At 48.0% G+C, this 20,035-nt stretch overlaps 1 protein-coding gene across 1 annotated transcript in view; it reads right to left on the reverse strand.

Moving 5' to 3' along the window:
* Nucleotides 1-5,044, reverse strand: part of LOC147667594 (palmitoyltransferase ZDHHC5-like) — a 483,616-nt gene extending 478,572 nt beyond the window's left edge. Inside the window, exon 1 of the mRNA XM_086948798.1 lies at nucleotides 4,900-5,044. Coding sequence (XP_086804924.1) covers nucleotides 4,900-5,006 — 107 coding nt within the window. The 5' untranslated portion in view covers nucleotides 5,007-5,044. The remainder of the gene's footprint in view (nucleotides 1-4,899) is intronic.
* Nucleotides 5,045-20,035: the final 14,991 nt, after the last annotated feature.

Genomic DNA, 20,035 nt, shown 5'->3' on the forward strand with positions numbered 1-20,035 from the left:
AGTATGAATGTTGTTTCATTTAGTCTTTGGATATACACTTGGCTATCTTTCGCAAACAGCAGGACGACATGTTGCAACAACTTGACTGATAGCATTACGAAAAATGCCAAACACCAGCACCTCAAAAAAGCAGGCCTCATGGCATCAAGATAAACTGAAACACCCTTCAAGCTTGATACAGTATGAAAAAACTTATTGATTCCAACATACACTGAGGACTTCAAAAGCACTGGACAAAGGTCAGATTTGCCAAAGTATGCAATCAACGTTATTATATTTGGAAAAGATAATAAGCCTGAAACCAAACTCGCATATAGACTAATTTTGACAATGAATTGTTAAATGCAGTCACCATCATTTTTCTAACTATGCTTTGTTGGTCAACTCCCCCACACATTTCAAATTATTTTTAGCCTGTAAGTAAACTTAATTCAAATCTGGCTAGCCCTTCATCCACAGGCCCTTCATCTTGCTGAAGGTGTTGTACCTTCACAGGCATTGCCTCCTTACGCAATCCAATAAGCGGTCCGAAAAATTACAGGATAAGCTAAATGAATTGGAGGAAAAAAAATGAAAGCACCTCTACAGTAGAGTTGATTTCCGGATTATCAGTCCTTGATGCCTCACTGGTTAATCAGTATGATTCTCTTCCTTCTGTACTCAAGATAGGTTGTGTGAGAAAATGTCACAATAAAAATAACCTCTAAAATAATTCAAGCTCCGTTAACTTAACAGCGTTCCTGTGTACTTGAGACAGGTGACATTTCTATTAAAGGTGGCCAAAGGCATAACAGTGCAGTGCTCTGAAGAATTCTGCCATGATACATAACATATTAATGCGACTGCAGTTTTCTTCTTCATCCAGAATGCCCCTCTCTACAATGGTACTTATCACAGCCTGTCTGGGCCAACTGGTTCAGCAGGAACATCCAAGAAAGAGTTAAACATTGCATATTCAAAACATTTTATGAAATAAATACAAATACATACTCTAAATACAAGCATCTAACAGGACGATCCAGTCATGTTTGTGTTTCATTTCTGAAACTGGCAATGCTGCCAAAAGATGTGTAAAATGTGAAATGTATGGACCTGTGGTTAGGTATCTAATGCGCATACCTGGCTGTAGCAAAAGACCAAGCTACAGTGGGGCACAGTTTAAGGAGGTAGAGCCAGTGGAACGGGGTGAGAAGTCCGCTTATCTACAGTTCTGTTCCTTGAAGGTATGAGTTTTTATTCCTTCCCGAATTTAATTAGGGTTAGTGCTATTCTGATGTCAGAAAAGATGCTGTACTAAATCAGGAGATGTGGGAGGCCCTCCAATATTTTTTGTTTCTAAGGGGCCCATTAGAATGAATGGTGCAGGTGTGTGGAATTTATTAATATATCTACTTGTCCATGGGGCAGGTTGCTTCATACATCTACTTGTCCTGTAACAAAATCCACTTGTCCCTTTGGTGCCAGGTAGTTCGCTGACAAATTATGGCAGCAATCTCATTAAATGAGAGCTCTTATATAGCCTCTCGGATTATGCCAGGGCTCATACCATAGTAGTATTTGAATACTAGCAATCCCTTTATGTTGCCACATTACGGCAGATCTACATACTGGGACTGAAGGTAGTGGTAAGCAATAGTTCCAGGGTTGGAATCCCCTTTTGAGTCTGTGCAAACCTACTAACTTGCATGTTTTAAGGGTTTTCAGCAACTCTTCACTAATAGTTTCCTATACTGAGAAATGTTGGAAATTTACTCCTGATAATGGCAGGCTTAAACCTTCCAGAGTTGGGAAAAAAGTGGTTGGCGGGAAAATTAACTTGCAAACAATCAGGTTTTCGCATGAGCAAATCTACACATGCATATTTGCTCATGCTAAAATTCAGTTCACAAATATTTTCTAGGAGTACAATTTCTTGCCCTACTTCTGTAAATTCTGGCAAATTCTTAAAAGCCATATAGCGGCACTCATTTCAAGGACATATACCAAGAGTGCACTCTTGAGACTTTCTTTAATAATTGGGCCACTAATTTGGTCTGCCGTTAACCATGACCTTTTGTGTTTATTAAAATTCTCTCTGTGTGTATCGGCTGGCTTCACTGAGTGACAGCATTCTGCTCTTTCACAAGGAGCATATCGGCACACAAAGTAGTTTTGTTCAGTGCCAATAACTAATGTGGCAGTGTGTGTGTTTTTTTAGACCAAAAACAATTTTTGCTTATGCCAATGTTTGTTACAATGGTGAGGGCCCGGCAGCTCTCAGATCAATAAGGTTTTACAAAAACCGTGTCAAAACAAGTCATGCATTGCCAAATCTAAAAAGCTGACCACCAATTTCAGACCTACTGGCTTTGCCAACGCTTGTTTATTTTTATGTTTCCCATAATCTTATTGAAACTGGTTACACCGATTTTCCAATATGAATATTTTTGGTAAATACTAGCATGCATCAACACATGTTACTAAATGATGCTGCAAAGAAATGGTACCTGAAAATTTACAGTAGTTTAGCTAAATGTTTTTTTTCCCTACTTTTATTTTTCTAGTAACATTTTATACTGAAAGCAAAGAATCATTAATCTTGCTTTCAAGCCGCTGCAAATATTTGCATCTAATCACATTCTGGCAGCATTATGCATAGCCTCATATTGCTAAACTTTGAAACCGTGTGTACACATTTTTATACTGGAACCACTGTCAGTAGTGCAGTCAGAATTTACATTTACTTTGAGCGCTCACCCTAATAATAAAGGCATTGAATTAATGAACCATGAATACAAGTTTGAACAGCATTAACAAATACATACAAATATGAACTTGACTGCAGGCAGTGCCCTTCCCGGACCCGGAATGTGGCACTGTAAACTGGCAGACAAAGGTTTGTGCTGCAGGGAGTTGGGCCTACTTGTCCCAAGGACAAAACACACATTAAAACTTGTTGCCCTTGACCCCAAACAATATGTCCTGGGCGTCGGGCTATAGGAATTCCACATCCCTGCTGGTGGTTCGCCGCCGGCAGTAGCCACCGCCGGCTTCGGGGGCGCGAACCGCCCGCCATCCACACAAAAAAACACAACGCCATATTAGGATGGCTGGGGGGGGGGGGGTCGACCGAAAGACCGTCTGCCGCTTTTCCGCCGCTCCAGTTAAAAAAAATGTATATATATATATATATATATATATATATATTTAAGGAGTTTTATATAGCGCTAGCCAGCCCAGAGGGTATCGGGGAGCTTTACACCAGTTATAATAAAGGAATCTCATATAATCATAGGTATACATATTGGTTCGGAAGTCCTGTGTGTAGTACAACATACAGGAAGGGCAGTCATGAGAGCCTTGCAGAGTGCACGATTGTCTTGTGCGGAACCATATGGGGGGTGGAGGGGGCTGGAGGAGCGAAAGGGTGCTAGCAGGAGGTAGATTATGGTGTATCATCTGCCTCTTGTTTCTGAAGAGAAGGGGTTTCATCTACCTCTTGTTTCTGGAGGGGAGGGGTGTCATCTACCTCTTGTTTCTGATTGTGTCATCCACCTCTTGTTTCGGGGGGGGGGGTGATGTGTCATCTCTTGTTTCTGGAGGGGGGTGATGTGTCATCTCTTGTTTCTGGAGGGGGGTGTTGTGTCATCTCTTGTTTCTGGAGGGGGGTGATGAGGGGGGGGGTGATGTGTCATCTCTTGTTTCTGGAGGGGGGGGTGATGTGTCATCACTTGTTTCTGGAGGGGAGGTGTTGTGTCATCCACCTCTTGTTTCGGGGGGGGGGGGGGCGTTGTGTCTTCCACCTCTTGTTTCTGGTTGTGTCATCTCTTGGTGATGTGTCATCTCTTTTTTCTGGAGGGGGGTGTTGTGTCATCTCTTGTTTCTGGAAGGGAGGTGTTGTGTCATCTCTTGTTTCTGGAGAGGGGGTGTTGTGTTGTGTCTTCTCTTGTTTCTGGAGGGGGGTGATGTGTCATCTCGGTGTTGTGTCATCTCTTGTTTCTGGAGTGGGGGTGTTGTGTCATCTCTTGTTTCTGGAGGGGGGGTGTTGTGTTGTGTCATCTCTTGTTTCTGGAGGGGGGGTGTTGTGTCATCTCTTGTTTCTGGAGGGGAGGTGTTGTGTCATCTCTTGTTTCTGGAGGGGGGGTGTTGTGTCATCCACCTCTTGTTTCTGGTTGTGTCATCTCTTGGTGATGTGTCATCTCTTGTTTCTGGAGGGGGGTGTTGTGTCATCTCTTGTTTCTGGAAGGGAGGTGTTGTGTCATCTCTTGTTTCTGGAGAGGGGGTGTTGTGTTGTGTCTTCTCTTGTTTCTGGAGGGGGTGATGTGTCATCTCGGTGTTGTGTCATCTCTTGTTTCTGGAGTGGAGGTGTTGTGTCATCTCTTGTTTCTGGAGTGGGGGTGTTGTGTCATCTCTTGTTTCTGGAGGGGGGGTGTTGTGTTGTGTCATCTCTTGTTTCTGGAGGGGGGGTGTTGTGTCATCTCTTGTTTCTGGAGGGGAGGTGTTGTGTCATCTCTTGTTTCTGGAGGGGGGTGTTGTGTCACCCAACTCTTATGTCACCCACCTCTTGTTCCAGGGCGGGTTTCTCCTGAGATTAGTGTGCCTGCCTGGAGTGGTGCTGGGACCCTCTGCCATGAGCAGGGGGCTGCAGCTCCTCGCCTGCTCTCTGGGGGCCTCTTGACACTTGGAGCCAGCTGGGTGCCTAGCAGCTGTCTGACCCCATCACCTCCCTCCTCTGCCCCTGGCCTCGCCGGTCACGGTGACCGGGGGAGGCCGGGACAGTCCCCTAGGTCTGGACACACCAGCCCCTCTCCTCTCCCTGTGCTCCCGGAGGTGACGCGTCTGCCGGCCCGCTGCCCTCCGGGGGCTCCCAGGCCTGCCCCCGCCCCCTCCAGACTGACCCCACCCAGAGGGGTCTCTCACCTCCAGCCTGCGGCTCCCCGGGGCCTCCGCCTCCTCCTCCTGGGCCTCCACCGGTGTATGCGCGCGCACCCTCCGTCGACCCACGCACCTGACGTCACGGCGCGCATGCGCCGCCAACCGTCGTGCCGAGGAACGCGCACGGCGCACCGAACCGGAGGTCCCGCCCCTCAGGTGTGCCAGCCCAGGCCGGTGTACAGGAGGAGCCACCGCTGGAACCACGCCCCTCCTGCGAACACCACGCCCACATCTCGGCTCGTACTTGGGCACCGCCCATAGTCCTTCCAGGAGCCCTCAGCTGAAGCTCCGCCCCTCTGCTCAGGCCACGCCTAGAACGCGGCTATTCTTCTGCATTAGGGGCTTTCAGGAGGAGCATTCAGCTGAAGTCACGCCCCTACTGCTCAGGCCACGCCTAGAAGGCGTGTAGTGTTTAGGCCACGCCCTTAAAGACGCTGCAACCTGTGCTTAGGCCACACCCTCAGAAAGAGGCAAAGTACGTATTTAGGCCCCACCCACACACAGGTGCTACAGACCTTTTAATTCTCTAGAAAGCTTTTTCTCTTTTATTATTATTTTGTTTTAATCTGACATTGTTTAATATAACCTGGGGCTGCTACTCTACTACTTGGGCGGTTTTCGTCCAGAGCCACGCCCACAATGCATGCACGTAGAAGCTCCGCCCCTAGAGAGGTTAGATACCCGCCCTCCCGGATGTTCAAAGCTGCGCGCAGCATTTAACCACGCCCTTTGGAAGCTGTTGTCCTTGTGTATACCATTCGGCATACAAGCCGCGCCCACTAGAGTCCTCCCGCCCCCTAATTGCCCCGCCCCTCGGTCTGACCCCGGGCGCCATTTCGGTTCCGTGTTTGGAAATAAGGGCGAGCGCGTGACGCATTTACCTGCGTGGTGACGTCAGGGGGCGGGCACGCTGCCGCAGATTGACAGGTCTGCTCTGGAAGTATACCAGCAGCCACCAGTCTGCCTTCAACCACAGAAGGCCAACTTTATTTATTTATTTATTTATTTATTTATGCATTTTTATATAGCGCGGACTTTACCCGAAGGCGTCAGAGCGCTTCACATTAAGAACAGAAAAGAAACATAATGAGAAACATTACAAAAGAGCAGATTACAAAAGCATACGTTACTTACATGAGGTAATAGTGACAATTGTGAGCAAACAAAATACATGAGGTAGTAAAAATTGTGAGCAACCAAAAATACATGAGGTAGTAAAGGTAAAAGTGACAATTGTGAGCAAACAAAATACTTGAGGTAGTAAAAATTGTGAGCAACCAAAAATACATGAGGTAGTAAAGGTAAAAGTGACAATTGTGAGCAAACAAAATACTTGAGGTAGTAAAAATTGTGAGCAATCAAAAATACATGAGGTAGTAAAGGTAATAGTGATAATTGTGAGCAAACAAAATACTTGAGGTAGTAAAAATTGTGAGCAACCAAAAATACATGAGGTAGTCAAAAGTGCACAAGATGAAAAGTGACAAGTGTGTAGTTATAAGAGAAAACAGAGTATAATTTGAGGTATAATACTGCAATAAGTGCTAGGCGCAAGAACAAGCATTACATAGGCAAGGTGGCCCTTGTGCAAGAATCAAAGGTAAAAACATGTGAGAGGTAGCAACCGTGTGTTACAAGGGCAAAGTGGTGTGTGCATGTTGCAAAAGGGCACCGAGCACAAGTACATGGAGAATACTGCAAAAAGGCAGACACTCCAACCACAGGACAAACACTGGGAGGGCACTTCCATGGTCATGGAAAGTAGAAAATATCAGTAATGGGAAGTCTTCCTCCAAATAGCAAGAGGACGTGAATTACTTTTGGAGGTGTCTCTGGAGGAGGAGAACTTTGAGTTCCCTTTTGAAGGCCTGGGAGGAGGCGGTGGTCCGGAGCTGAGGCGGAAACGAGTTCCAGATTCTCACTGCGTTGCCTGAAAAGGATTGGGCCATTGTTCTTTCCTTCTTGAAAGTGGGAGGTTCAAGCAGTAGATTCTCCGCATTGCGTGAATGTCTAGAGCCTCCAGAGAGTTTCAGTTTATTCGCCAGGTAGCGGGGAGAGGAGGAGTGCAAGGCTTTGTGGGTGATGCAAGCGGTCTTGTAGATAGCTCTAGCCTCGAAGGGAATCCAGCGGAGGGTGGATAACATCGGTGTGATGTGATCGCTTCTTTTGGCCCCATAAATGAAACGAGCTGCTGAGTGGAAGACAGACTTAAGTGGGGACAGGTGAGATTTGGGGAGGCCAGTAAGAAGAGAATTGCAGTAGTCTAGTCTGGAGAGGACCAGCGCTTGCACCAGGGTTATGAGATCCTGCTCCGGGTAGAAGCGACGGATTCCCCAAAGAAGGCGCAGTTGGTAGCGAGCAGATTTTGCAATAGAGTTGATGTGGGGAATTAGATTGAGTTTTTTGTCTAGAATGACACCAAGGGATTTTGCGCTGTCGACAATGATGGGTTTATTGTTGAGTAGATTCATCTGATCCATCCATGATTGAACCGGGGGAGGAGAGAGTGAGGAGGAGAAGCGGAGGAATTCAGTTTTGGAGGGATTCAGAATCAATTGATGAGATGACATCCAGTTTTGAATGGAGTCGAGAGTGGAGCTAAGGATGGAGAGGTCATGAGTGGAGGCAACCTTGAGGTAGAGTTGAGTGTCATCTGCATAGAGATGATAGTGAATCCCGGATTTGCTTAGGAGGTTTCCCAGTGGTTCTAAGTAGAGATTGAACAATGTGGGTGCAAGTATAGAGCCTTGGGGAACACCTTGACCCACCGCCACAGGAGAAGAAAGACTGTTCGCTATTTTGATCATTTGAGATCTGTCAGAGAGGAAGGATGCAAACCATTTAAGCACAGTGCCCTCCAAGCCCATTCTCTGTTGAAGAATATTGAGGAGGGTGTTGTGATTAACAGTGTCGAAGGCTGCGGAAAGGTCAAGGAGAATTAGTAGACAGGACCCCCCTGAGTCGAGTATCCTCAGCGCATCATCAACCACTTGCAGTAGGGCTGTTTCAGTGCTGCAGTTTTGGATGAAGCCGGACTGACAATTGTCAAGAAGATCATTGTCCTTAATATGACGAGAGAGTTGTTTGGCTACACATCTTTCCGTGATCTTCGCAAGAAAGGGAAGGTTGGTGATGGGGCGGAAATTGTTGAGGTCATTCGCATCAGCAGTGGGCTTTTTCAGCAGAGGGGTGACCTGCCCAGTTTTGAAGGAAACAGGAAGGGAGCCTTGCCAGAGGGAGATGTTGATCAGAGTGGTCCAATAGGAGAGGGAATGGGTATAGAAGTCAAAGGCAATGGCACTGGGGATAGGGTCAAGAGAATGGTTGGAGGGCTTTGTTTCACGTATGCACTTGAGAAGGGCATCTTCAGATATGGGATCAAAGCTCTGCCAAATGACTAAGGATTTGCGCTCCTCTGGAGGTGTAGGATGAGCAACCTGATCCACAAGTGATTTCACCTTGCCATCGAAGAAAATAGCGAAATCCGCTGCTCTCTTTGTAGAATCCTCCACCTTGGAGGTTGGGGGAGAGCAGCTTGGAGTCTTGATGAGATCGAATAGTTTTTTGGGTCTATTTTTGGCGGAATCAAGGAGGGTTTTGAAGTGCGTCGCTTTCTCCAGGAAGATGTGCTTGTGGTATTTGGATCTTGCTGTGCGAAGCAAGGCTAAATTGTCAGTGGAAGGCAATTGCCTCCATTGCTTCTCCAGGACTCTTAGCTGCTTCCTTTCCTCATAAAGGGATTTGTTGAACCAAGGTGCTGAGGGAGTGGGCCTTATCCTTTTGCTTTTAAGTGGAGCGACGTTATTAATTTCAGCTGCAAGAACTGTGAGGCATTGGGAGATGAGATCGTCAACAGCTATGTTCGGGTCTAGCCTTGGAAGTGAAAGCAAAGCTGATTCACAGAGGGGACCGACATCAATGTTTTTGGCATCACGGAACCAGGAGATGGCCCTTTTGGGTTGGCCAAGAGTTATAGAGTGTGAAAGTTGAAGAGAGAATGGGATGAGGTGGTGGTCAGACCAATCTACATGAATAGGGGTAGTAGTAGAAAGCATGCCTGCTTTAGAAATAACAAGGTCCAGGATTGCGCCCTTAGAGTGGGTTGGTTCAGTGCAGTGTTGTATAAGATCATTTGCCGAGAGGAAGGTGGCCAGTGAGTTCGCAGAGGAGTCTTGCGGTGCGCCCCAGTGGAGATTGAAGTCACCCACGATGGTCTGATTGTCACTTTGAGAGTATTGGTCGCTGATGAAGTCTTTGAGATCTTCTATAAACGAAGAGCTACTACTACGAGGCGGGCGGTAAATGATATGGAATCTGAGCGGTGAACGGTGTTGCAATTGAAGTTCAAGAGAAAGGCATTCAAAGGTGTGGGAGGAGCTGCTGGGAGACGCCTTAAGTTGGAGGGCGTTTCTGAAGATGACTGCAACACCTCCCCCCGTGTTTTCAGTTCTGTCATTCCTAAATATGGAATAACCTGTGGGTACTAGTAGATCAAACATAGAGTGAGAGGTCTCTTTGAACCAGGTCTCTGTGAGGAAGAGCATGTCAAGCTTGTGAAGGGTGATGGTGTCGGCGATTTCAAGTTTGTGTTTTACTGCAGATCTGCAGTTGTGAAGCATACAGCGCAGCTCTGTCAAGACTGTTTTACTTAACAGATTCCTGTTTCAGGCTGAATGAAAGATTTCCTGGGTAACCAGAAGAAAAGTTACAATTCTATTAAGGACAAGGAGGCGAAGATCATGCATATCTTTTTTCACTTTATTTTATTTATTTTTAACATTCATACAGCGTGCTGTTACCCGAGGGTGTCCTGGCGCTAAATGAAACTTCTAAAGGTTCAGGCCAAAATAAGATTACCCTGTAAACAGTCAGGTTTTAATGCCTCTTTCTGAAAGCCATCAAATCTGTCCTGTTCCTCAAGGCAAAGGGTAGGGCAATACAGGCCTTTGCTGCCCCTAACACAAAGCTCCTGCCCCCCACCGAGATTTCTATATGCGAGGGACTTTGACCAACCGCAGCCCAGATGACCTTAGTTGTCTGGGAGGATTGTACCATTGAAAATACTCCTTCAGGCAAGCAGTCCCCAGACCTTGCAGGGTCTTAAAGACCAAACACAAGGCCTTAAAAGAGTTCCCCTTCCGCACTGGCAACCAGTATAATTTTGTGATTTCGGACGAGATGGAGGCATACTTCGGTATGCCTGTCGGAAGTCTAGCTGCCGCATTTTGCAACAACTGCATTTTATTGAGAAGCCCCTGTTGGGCATTCAAAAGCAGGCTGTTGCAGTAGTCTAGACGGGACAACACTAAGGCAGTAATAGCTGTTTTTTTACTGCTCTCCAGGAGGAAAGGGAGTATCTTCTGAATCATTTTAAGTATAAAACATAATGTTATGTTATGTTATGTTATGTTATGTGGTTTTTATTAGGCGCACAGATGCTCCAGCTAAGGAGCGTCCTGGCTACATGAAGATATATATATATATGAAGATGCTACAGCGTTGACCTGGGGCCTGGAGGTAAGTTGATCGTCTATTAAGACACCCAGGTTCTTCACCTTAGCGACCGGTAAGGGAGGGGTACCCATCTCCTCCGGCCACCAGCGGGGACTCCAGAAGTCATCCTTGGAGCCAAACACAGTGACTTCCGTTTTTGCTGTATTCAGTTTGAGTCAATTATCAGCCATCCACCTACCCACTGCCAACATACATTCCTGAAATTGCATGGCTACTCCATCTTCCTTCGCAGGTAACAGAGACACCACAATTTGTGTGTCCTCTGCATAGGAGCTTAAATCGAAGCCAAATGACCTGATGATCGGGGCCAATGAGGTAACATATATATTGAACAGTGTGGGGCTTAGGGAAGAGCCCTGCGGAACACCGCAGGGCAATACGAAAGGTTTTGATACATACTTACCCATTGCCACACACTGTTCTCTGTTGGTTAAAAAAGCTTTCAAGATGTCCCATGCTTTCCCTTGTACCTCACAATCCTTCAACTGGTCCATCAAAATCCCATGTTGTACCGTATCGAAGGCTGCGGATAGGTCCAGCAGGACCAGAGCCGCTCTGCCTCCGAGGTCCAGCACTCCTCTGATTTCGTCCGTCGCTTTAATAAGAGCGGACTCAGTACTGTGGCCCGCTCTGAACCCATGTTGGGAAGGGTCTAGGGCCTGAGTGGCCCCTAGAAACGCACTAAGTTGTAGATTCATAATGTTTTCAATTAATTTGGCTGGTAGTGGAAGCCTAGAGATGGGACGATAATTAATGGGGTCGGTTACGTCCATATTTGCTTTTTTCAACAGCGGAAGGACGGATGCTTGTTTCCAGTAAGAGGGAAATTGTCCAGCCGCAAACATATTAATGAAAATAGCTGTTAACGCTGCAGCAATAGGTACAGATGCCATCTTGGCTACCGTTGCCAGGCACGGGTCATGGCGGAACCTGTTCAACAGTCCGTGAATAGGGCTATTGAGGTGGCGGTTCCCCAGACAGTGAATAGGGCGCTGGCAGCCGCCCTCAAACCTATAACAGCGCAATTAGAGAGTTTTGCCCAGCGCCAATTGCAAAAGACCCTAAAAGGGGCATCGATCACGCCTGGCGTGAATGCCAATATAAACTTTTGGCAAAATTATTATTATTATTATAGGGACTTATAAAGCGCAACTTAACCCATAGGTATCAAGGCGCTGGAGGATGGTAAAAAAGAAAGCTCAAGAACTCAAGAGACACCAGGGGAAAAATTACAGATATGCTTTTTGAAATAACCAGGTCTTAAGAGCTTTGCGGAACAGGATATGGGAAGAGATCCCCTTAAGCTCACTGGGGAGCGTATTCCAGAGACGGGGTGCAAGGAAACAAAAGGCCCTTCACCCCCATCTAGCTTTAGATATTCGAGGAACAGCCAGCAGGTTTTTACTGGAAGAGCGAAGTGCTCTACCGGGGGTGTAATAGGCCACAAGAGCACGAATAGCTTCAGGCCCAGACTCATTAAGGGCACGATGTGTAAGGCAAAGAGCCTTAAAATCAATCCTCGCCTGCATGGGGAGCCAATGCAGGTTCATTCTAATAGCCGTGCCAGAGGAGCGTTTAGGAGCCCCCACAACAAACCGAGCAGCCGCATTCTGTACAGTCATAAGGCGCTGGACCAGACCATTGCTAATGCCCAAGTACAGAGCATTGCAATAGTCTAGCCTAGATGCAATAAGCGCAACTACAACCTGTTTACGTGCATCGATGGAGAGGTAATGAACGATTTTCCTGAGAATCCTCAGAGCGTAGCAACAGGTGGACACAGTCCTGCTGACCTGCTTGTCAAGCGAGAGAGTGGTGTCCAGGATGACCCCAAGATTGCGGGCAAAAAGGGACGGCAAGGGGCAGGTACCAGGAACAGAAGGCCACCAGTCCATAGACCAGATCTCACTCTTTCCCCCAAAAATGAGGACCTCCGTCTTCTCCCCATTCAACTTAAGGACTCCCAGCTCGCTGAGTCGGTTGGCCAGAATGGTAGGGGACAGGGTGTCGAAGGCCGCCGTGAGGTCTAATAACACCAGCAAGGTGGTCTGGCCGGTGTCGACCTTAGACCGGATGCTATCGACAACCACTGTGAGCACCGACTCAGCGCTGTGAATCCTACGGAAGACATGTTGTGAGGGATCCAGAGCATTGGTACTGTCAAGGAAAGCACTCAGATGGGAGCTAAGATAAGTCTCTAGGAGTTTAGCAGGAGCAGGGAGAAGGGAAATGGGACCAAAGTTCTTTAATATTCCAGGATCTAAAGCGTTTTTTTTTAGTAAGGGCTTGACAATGGCCAGTTTCCAAGACAGGGGATACTCCCCCTCTGAAATGGCCAGATTCATTATATCCATCAGAGGGGGCAGAATGGTCTGTCTGCAATCTTTAAGAACCCTTAAAGGACAGGGGTCAAGCGGCGACCCAGACTTAAGCTTGTTCAGCAACGTACTAAGATGTTCAAGAGTGATAGGGGGAAACTGAAAAAGGGAATGGGAAGGGGTAAGCGGTTGGATTTCCGATATAGGGATTAAGGGGATGGAAGGAGGGGAACTGGAGTTAAGGGCTTCCAGGTCTGTGTAGATATCCAAGATCTTCACGTGAAAAACACAAAACACACAAGATGATGGATGGAATGTTGCACAATGGCAAAACCTTCACCCCCAGTCACAGATCTGGGTTTAATCCATCGTTATTTTGCTCACCAAGCCACCCCAGTTCAGACATGGCCATATGCAAATCAGTTTTGACCCTGTGCATCATGGGAACAGTCCAGCCCGAACTGCCAAGCCATGTCTTCCCTGGACCGGAATCAAGCATCCTAGGACCGGTTTCTGGCTATCAGCCGTCTTCAGCCAGGTTAGCTTGACTCCAGGGGCGTAGTGAGCACGGGACCCACGTCTGGGCATACCCTTCCCACGTAGGGTGAACAGCAAAACACACAAGATGATGGATGGAATGTTGCACAATGGAAAAACACACAAGATGATTGTTAGAAATGGGGATTTCTGGTTGGCTAAGGCTTGCTCCAAAGCCAGGCAGAAACCACCACTCTAGTCAGGGCAAGGAAGTTACACGCCAAAGATAACCCCTGCTCACCCCCTTGGTAGCTTGGAACGAGCAGTCAGGCTTATCCCGGAGCGATGTATGAAGCGTTTGCGCCTGCACCCAGCAACAACACCCAAGGCCCACCACAAAGGAAACTCCACACAAGGTTATATATAAAAAATAGCCTTTGTATTATACCAAACACATTAGATAATAAACACACAATTTACACTGTGCCACTGGCACAGGTGGAATTTACAGGGGATTATATACACAGGACAGGGCCACATGGACCATTGTCAGGAATAAGCACTTGGTAGAACTAGCACTTTGTATAAATAGCACTTTGTAGGAATAGCACTTTTAGAACATAGAATACTTGTAGCACAAAATAATCAGTGTAGAACACAACCAGTAACCAGGGGATCAACGCCCTTTGTCCAAAATGTCAGCGCTGGGATGCGCAGGCAGCGAAGGAATAATGCGCGAGGGCCTAAACGATGCAGCTGCCCACTAAGTGCTGGGCAGCTGGAGAACTGAGCCTGGCACCAGCGTGCCTCCTGGCTCTCCTCTGGGCTCTAATCAATAACAGGGCCCAAAAACGACTTGGGAGCCTCGTGGGCTCTGGATACAAAATGTCCCCAGAAACCTCTCAGGCTCTGAATACAAAATGCTCACTGGAGCCTCGTGGGCTCGTAATGAACGGGGTCCCAACACGTTGGAGCCTCTTGTTCTCGAAATAACAATGCCCCCAGGAGCCTCGTGGGCTCTGAGTGAAAACTTGCTGCCACACTGGGGGAGCGGCCCGCTGCCAGCCGGAGCCGCTCTACCACCCGAAATGCCCCTTCAGCTCTGGAGCCCCGTGGGCTCTAAATTACCAAAGAATGCCCCACTACGTTCAAAGACCCGCTCTGGGGACTCGTGAGCCCTAACACAAAATGTGCCCCTTGACGTCGGAGCGGCCCGCTATCAAGTGGGGCCGCTCAAGGAACCAGCCGGAACAACCCCGAGACCCCTCCATACCGGGCTCTTCGGGGGGACACAGCGCTTTCCTCTGGTGGGTCCCGCACTCTGAACTTGGTCTGTTTGGCACTGCGAGGCTCTCTCACCCTTCTGGGAGCCCCGCTTTGCTTCTGGAGATGCCACACATAGGGCTCATACCACGGCTGCAGGAGCCCTGCCTCTCCGATCCTCTCAACGTCCTGTGCCACCTCTCCTCGTCCTGCGGCTGCGGGGGCGGTACTTCCTGCCTCCTCTCTCAGCGGGAAATGACGGCGAGAGTCCTGGTTGCTGGGCAACCCTCCGGCCGTGCTGGGATGCGGCAGGCTGGCTGGGCAGCCAATGGCAGCGCGGCTCGAGGCGTCGAGCCCCCAAGCTCAGGGGCGCCTCGTCCGATTGCCGCGCGGCCTCTGTATTGAAGCCCCTGGGCGGCAGCGGCGATTCTTCCTGCACAATATGGGGTAGGCTCCCGTTTTGTTACAACGTCCCTGGCGGGGTGGGCACCCGCTAGGGCTCTCAAAAGACGGGCACAATGTCCCTGGCGGGGTGGGCACCCATCAGGGGTCAAAAAGGACATATGCGTGGGGTAGGCACCCACCCAAGCTCCAGGAAGAACGGCAATGAGCGGGGTGGCACCCGCGCAGATAATCAAAGGCAGGGGGATCCCCACGCCGGGGAATCCCTCGAGATAGGGATTGCCGCACGAGCGGCGCAACGCGATATTTTTGAGGAGGAGGCCAGCACTCCCCAGGTGCTGGCGGGCCACCGAAGTCCCAAAAGTCCAGGGACAAAGTCTAAAAAGGAATGAAGACAGGGGGAGCAAAGGCTGGGGCCAGGGGCCAGCTCACAGGGCCCTCCAGGCAGGGAGGCAGCACCCAGTGGCAGTCCTCCTGGTGCCCAGCAGCAGCAGGCCCCCTCCAAGTTAGGATCAGGAAAGAACATTTTACATGGGGTCACAATAAATCCTTTCTCTCAGGCTGCAGGGTTAAGGGAAAACCAGACGCAGCTAGTTTTGGAGAACTCTGTTGTGCTCAGCCCCTCTCCCCATTCACTAGTCAGGCTAGGGACATCAGTCGCACCACAGGGAGCGGAGCCAGCATTGTGTAGGGAAGGTTCAGCCCTATTCAGGTCCCAGGTGCACTCCTCCCACCCATCTGGATGTAAATCTCCCTATTCACCACCGGGGCAGACCCATCCTGACTCCTGGAGCCAGGCTCACCAGCCAGCTCCAGTCAATCACAAGCCAGACAGTCAAATCACATTAACTGCACAGACATGCCAACTTCTAGAAGTAGAAAACAACAAAACTGGGTTCTGGCTTCTTCTCAGTAAGGCTTAGCCAAATCTAACAAAACAACAAAACAAAGGCCAATACTGGACCTGTTGTCAAATATTTGGATGAAAACCTCTATGAATGAAACATGTCGGTCCATTTTTTACTTACGTCACTAGTTATTTATTTTTCACTAGTTATACATTTCAATTTTAGATTTTTTTAGGATATTTATGCATGTACAAACACTTAGACATATCAAAAAAACAATGACTTTACATATTTACACATATCTACAAATACTACACATCCTCCCTACAACATTCATACTCCACTCACACATATGTACAAAAAAACAGCAACAATGTGGACCTTTGTCAAAAAAATATCTATAAGTCCCTAAGCCAACTAGATGGAAATGTTAGGCTAAATTTTTAATCAAATTTTTGAATTATATACACAGAAAACAAATTCATTGTTTTATGAAGTGGATTCTAATAGAATTTTTCAAAATTTGACAAAGAGTCCAGTCAAAATTAGGTCAAGTCAGGTCGATGCGCATATTTGCCAACCCGGGTTATACGCGACCGCTGTTTCTGACGAACGGTTGAATAAATAAAACAAACAATCGGGCTTACATTTTGAAGCCGTCCACATTGCCCGGTAAACAGCTTTCCTCATCCATAGTGCGTGACTACGTAACTGATGGCTACCAACTGCGATGTTTTTGGTCTATGGTGCTAGACCATAATTACAAGAAAACGTATTGGTCCTGATGAGAACCCCACAATCAGGGGTTTGAAACGCGTCGACCTGACTTGACCTAATTTTGAGGTTTTCATCCAAATATTTGACATCAGGTCCAGTATTGGCCTTTGTTTTGTTGTTTTGTTAACTTCTAGAAGTGGCACTTCCACACTAGACACATTAACGCCACACACATCATCGCGGAGCATTCAATCTCACGAGTCCGCACATACCAAACTCGACCCTGCACTCCCCATGCATCAGGAACTACCATGAACACTTACATTCCCCATGCATTCTTAGGGGAGGGCAGGCCAATCTCACCACACACACGCACTTTACACTGGGACACAGTGTTAAAGTGCGCAGAAGCCAAAAATAACTAGCACCAGGCCACAATTGAAGCAAAAAGTTTAGGGGTGAACCTGCCAGAAGGGCCAAGTCCAACACAGATGGACGGTGTAGGAAGGTGGATATCTGACTATATGGTTACCCCAACATTTTGCCTAGTGTTTTGCTGGTTTTTGACTTAGTTGGCCTGGGATCCTGCTAATCAGGGCCCCAGGCTATCTGCTCTCCCTATAAAATGGACTCCATGTACTTTAGGTACATAATTGATTGGGTATTGGGTCACCTTTGTGAGCCCCTGTATAGTGTACCATAGGTACCCAAGGCATAGGTGCATCCAAGGCCTACCAGGGGCTGCAGCATGTATTATGCCACCCCTGGCTGGCCATCCGAACTGAAACCACAGGCTGATCACTCAGCTTGGGTAAGGTGGTGTAATCACCCCTTACTTAGATATAGTATATCTATATCTACCTTATATATAGACACATAGTAACCTATAAGTCACTCCTATGGCAGGCCTTAACAATCCTGGAGGCAGAGTGCTTGGTTTTATGTGAGAGGGTGCCCTAGTATGAGCTGAGCCCCTCTGCAGCTTTCGGAACCATTTCCTTATAGCTGTTCTATGATAAAGCCATACCATATACTCTTAAGTACATTATAATCCTCGCGGTTAATGCTAACTTTGGTTTGGCTTTATCAAAACATGTTGTGTAAGGTGTCAAACACTTTAGAATACTACCCCCTCCAGTTCTGGCTGAAGGGGTAGCATTCCACCCTTCTAGAGGGAAAAGACATGTAGTTACTGCTTTACCCGGTTAAAGTTAAACAGAGCCTCAGCATCAGAAAATGGATGCTGCTGCCACAGACACGAGTCTGACCTCCTGCTGCTGGATGAAACTCCGGCAAGGGAGGCCTGGACAATAGGTTTCCTGTCAGGGGAGTTGCTAGCACCTCCCCAGACAGCCTGTAGTGTATTGGGACAGGGTGGGTTGAATGGAAAGATGCTTTTCCAGACACTGCCTGGGGCACACAAGGTGCTCCATGCATAGCCCGCTTCAAACCAGTTGCTGGGGCCCTCTGGCGTCAAACTGGACAAAGGGAAAGGGGTGTAACCACCCCCTTCCCAGGTCCACCCATAGGAGGGACCTAGCAGGTAATCCAGTCCCCAAAATCAGTATAAAGATGGAAGCTGTGTCTAGAGACTTTAGATTATCCTGGACTGAAACTCTGAAATGGACCTCTTGGACCCTAGACGTTCTATATCGACTAGAAGACTGAAGACATCTCCCTTGTGGTCAAGGTGGGACCACCCGGTGCAAACAGGCACCACCAATAACTTGCTGATTTGCTTTGTCGACGCTCCTGCCAGAACCCGAAGAATCAGCGACTGAGGAAATGGACTTCCAGACTTCTCTGACTTCGATCCACATCCACAGTAAAGCTGAGACCCGTGGCGGACACGAGAGACGTGGGACCGGACACCCTGGACTTCCTGCATTTTGCTAACTGCTCGACTCCAGAGGTACCCTCGCAGTTGTGCATTGGGGTATGAGAAGCCCCAGACCCGAGCGCCATTTGCACCAAAGCTTAGCACTCCACGAGTGCCACGTGGGGCCTGCTCCTGCATTTCAGCTCAACGCGTCTTCCTGGTTGCTAGCCCGCTGGCTAGTTAGCCCTCCGAAAACTTTCTTTTGAAACTACGCCGTTTTCCTGGTTGCTCCAGGCTTGCACCAGCTTCCCTGCAAAAGAGAAGATCCCCAGGCCTTGCTGGTCTGAACTGAAGCGAATCTCCACTTCATGCAAGGACTGCGGTTGCCAAGGCTTGTTGGGTCCAATCCGGATACCGACACCGCAGTCAACTAGATCCTTTGTGGAACAGCTCAAATCCTGGTTGTTGTCAACGCCTCCTGGTCCTCATGGCTTCAGAGACAAGCTTCTCCTCCTCACCTGAGATCATCTCAACATCGCCTGGTTCCTTCCTGGTCACTGGCTAGTGACCCAGACTCTGTCCCCTCTGCTTTCAGGTTCTTCACTTCTTCGATCCACTCTTGGATCCACCCGGACACTCTTCCTCTTGTCGTCTGCAGCACTTCTTTTGCAGATCTCCATTGGAAGCATCGACAAAACCTGACACGAAAAGACCCCTGTGCACCCGGCTTCCCTGGGTGAGGTAACTCGAGTACTCCGGTGCTCCCGTGGGTATTGACTCTTCAAGTGTCCTAGTAAAAAGGGGTTTCACCGTAATCCACCCGGAAGTGTCCTTAATCAGTAACTTTGTAACTTCTTCGTTCTCTATTATAAGTCAATGGTAACTCGCGACTGTGTTTAGACACTGCACGCGTCTCCCGTGGGTCTCCTACTTCCTAACCCTTGGTTGCTTAGTATTGCCCCAGCGATTCCCCAGGCCCTAGGCCTATTCACTATTCCTGAGGTGGTTCTTATACCACTTACTTAGTATATGGTTTGTGAGGTCCCTAGGGCAGAACTGTATTTGTGCAACTTATTGTATGCTTAATGAGTAACTTGTGATGTATTTCGATCTCTGACCTCATAAAGAGTTCAGAGGGGTTGTGTTAGAAATAAATACATATATATTTGATATATACCTTGAGTGGTGTCCTTTCATTTGGTACTCAATGGATTATAATTGGTAAAACAGCTTGCTTTACATGCTCTCTGAAGTTTTAGCCTAAGACTGCTGGTCCATGCTACCACTAGGATAGCGTGTCAATAAGGTTTACTTTACAACCACCATCAATAAGGGTCGTTTAGACTTGTGCAAGGTGCCCACTAGAATAGTAGACATCATAAGCCAGGCTAACTTCTCACAGACGGAATGTTGCACAATGGCAAAACATTCACCCCCAGTCACAGATTTGGGTTTAATCCATCACTATTTTGCTCACCAAGCCACTTTTAGACATCACGGGTCCTTTAGTGAAGATTCCTGAGATGGCGTTGGTGGCCAAAGACACCGGCTCCCCCATCGACCTCGACATCTTGGCAGGATGGACGCAACGTGCCATCTGTTTTCTTGACAATGCCAATTGCGCCATTTCCGCGGAGAGAAGAAAATCATTACTTATGCACTTGGATAGCAATCTCACGGAATTGGCATCCTCTGAAGCTGGTCCCCTGGCAGAAGGTCTCTTGTTCGACAATAAACTTGTGAAGGACGTGTCCAAATACGCA

The sequence above is a fragment of the Lissotriton vulgaris genome, unplaced genomic scaffold (genome assembly GCF_964263255.1).
Source record: "Lissotriton vulgaris unplaced genomic scaffold, aLisVul1.2 SCAFFOLD_409, whole genome shotgun sequence".
Taxonomy (NCBI): Eukaryota; Metazoa; Chordata; class Amphibia; order Caudata; family Salamandridae; genus Lissotriton; species Lissotriton vulgaris.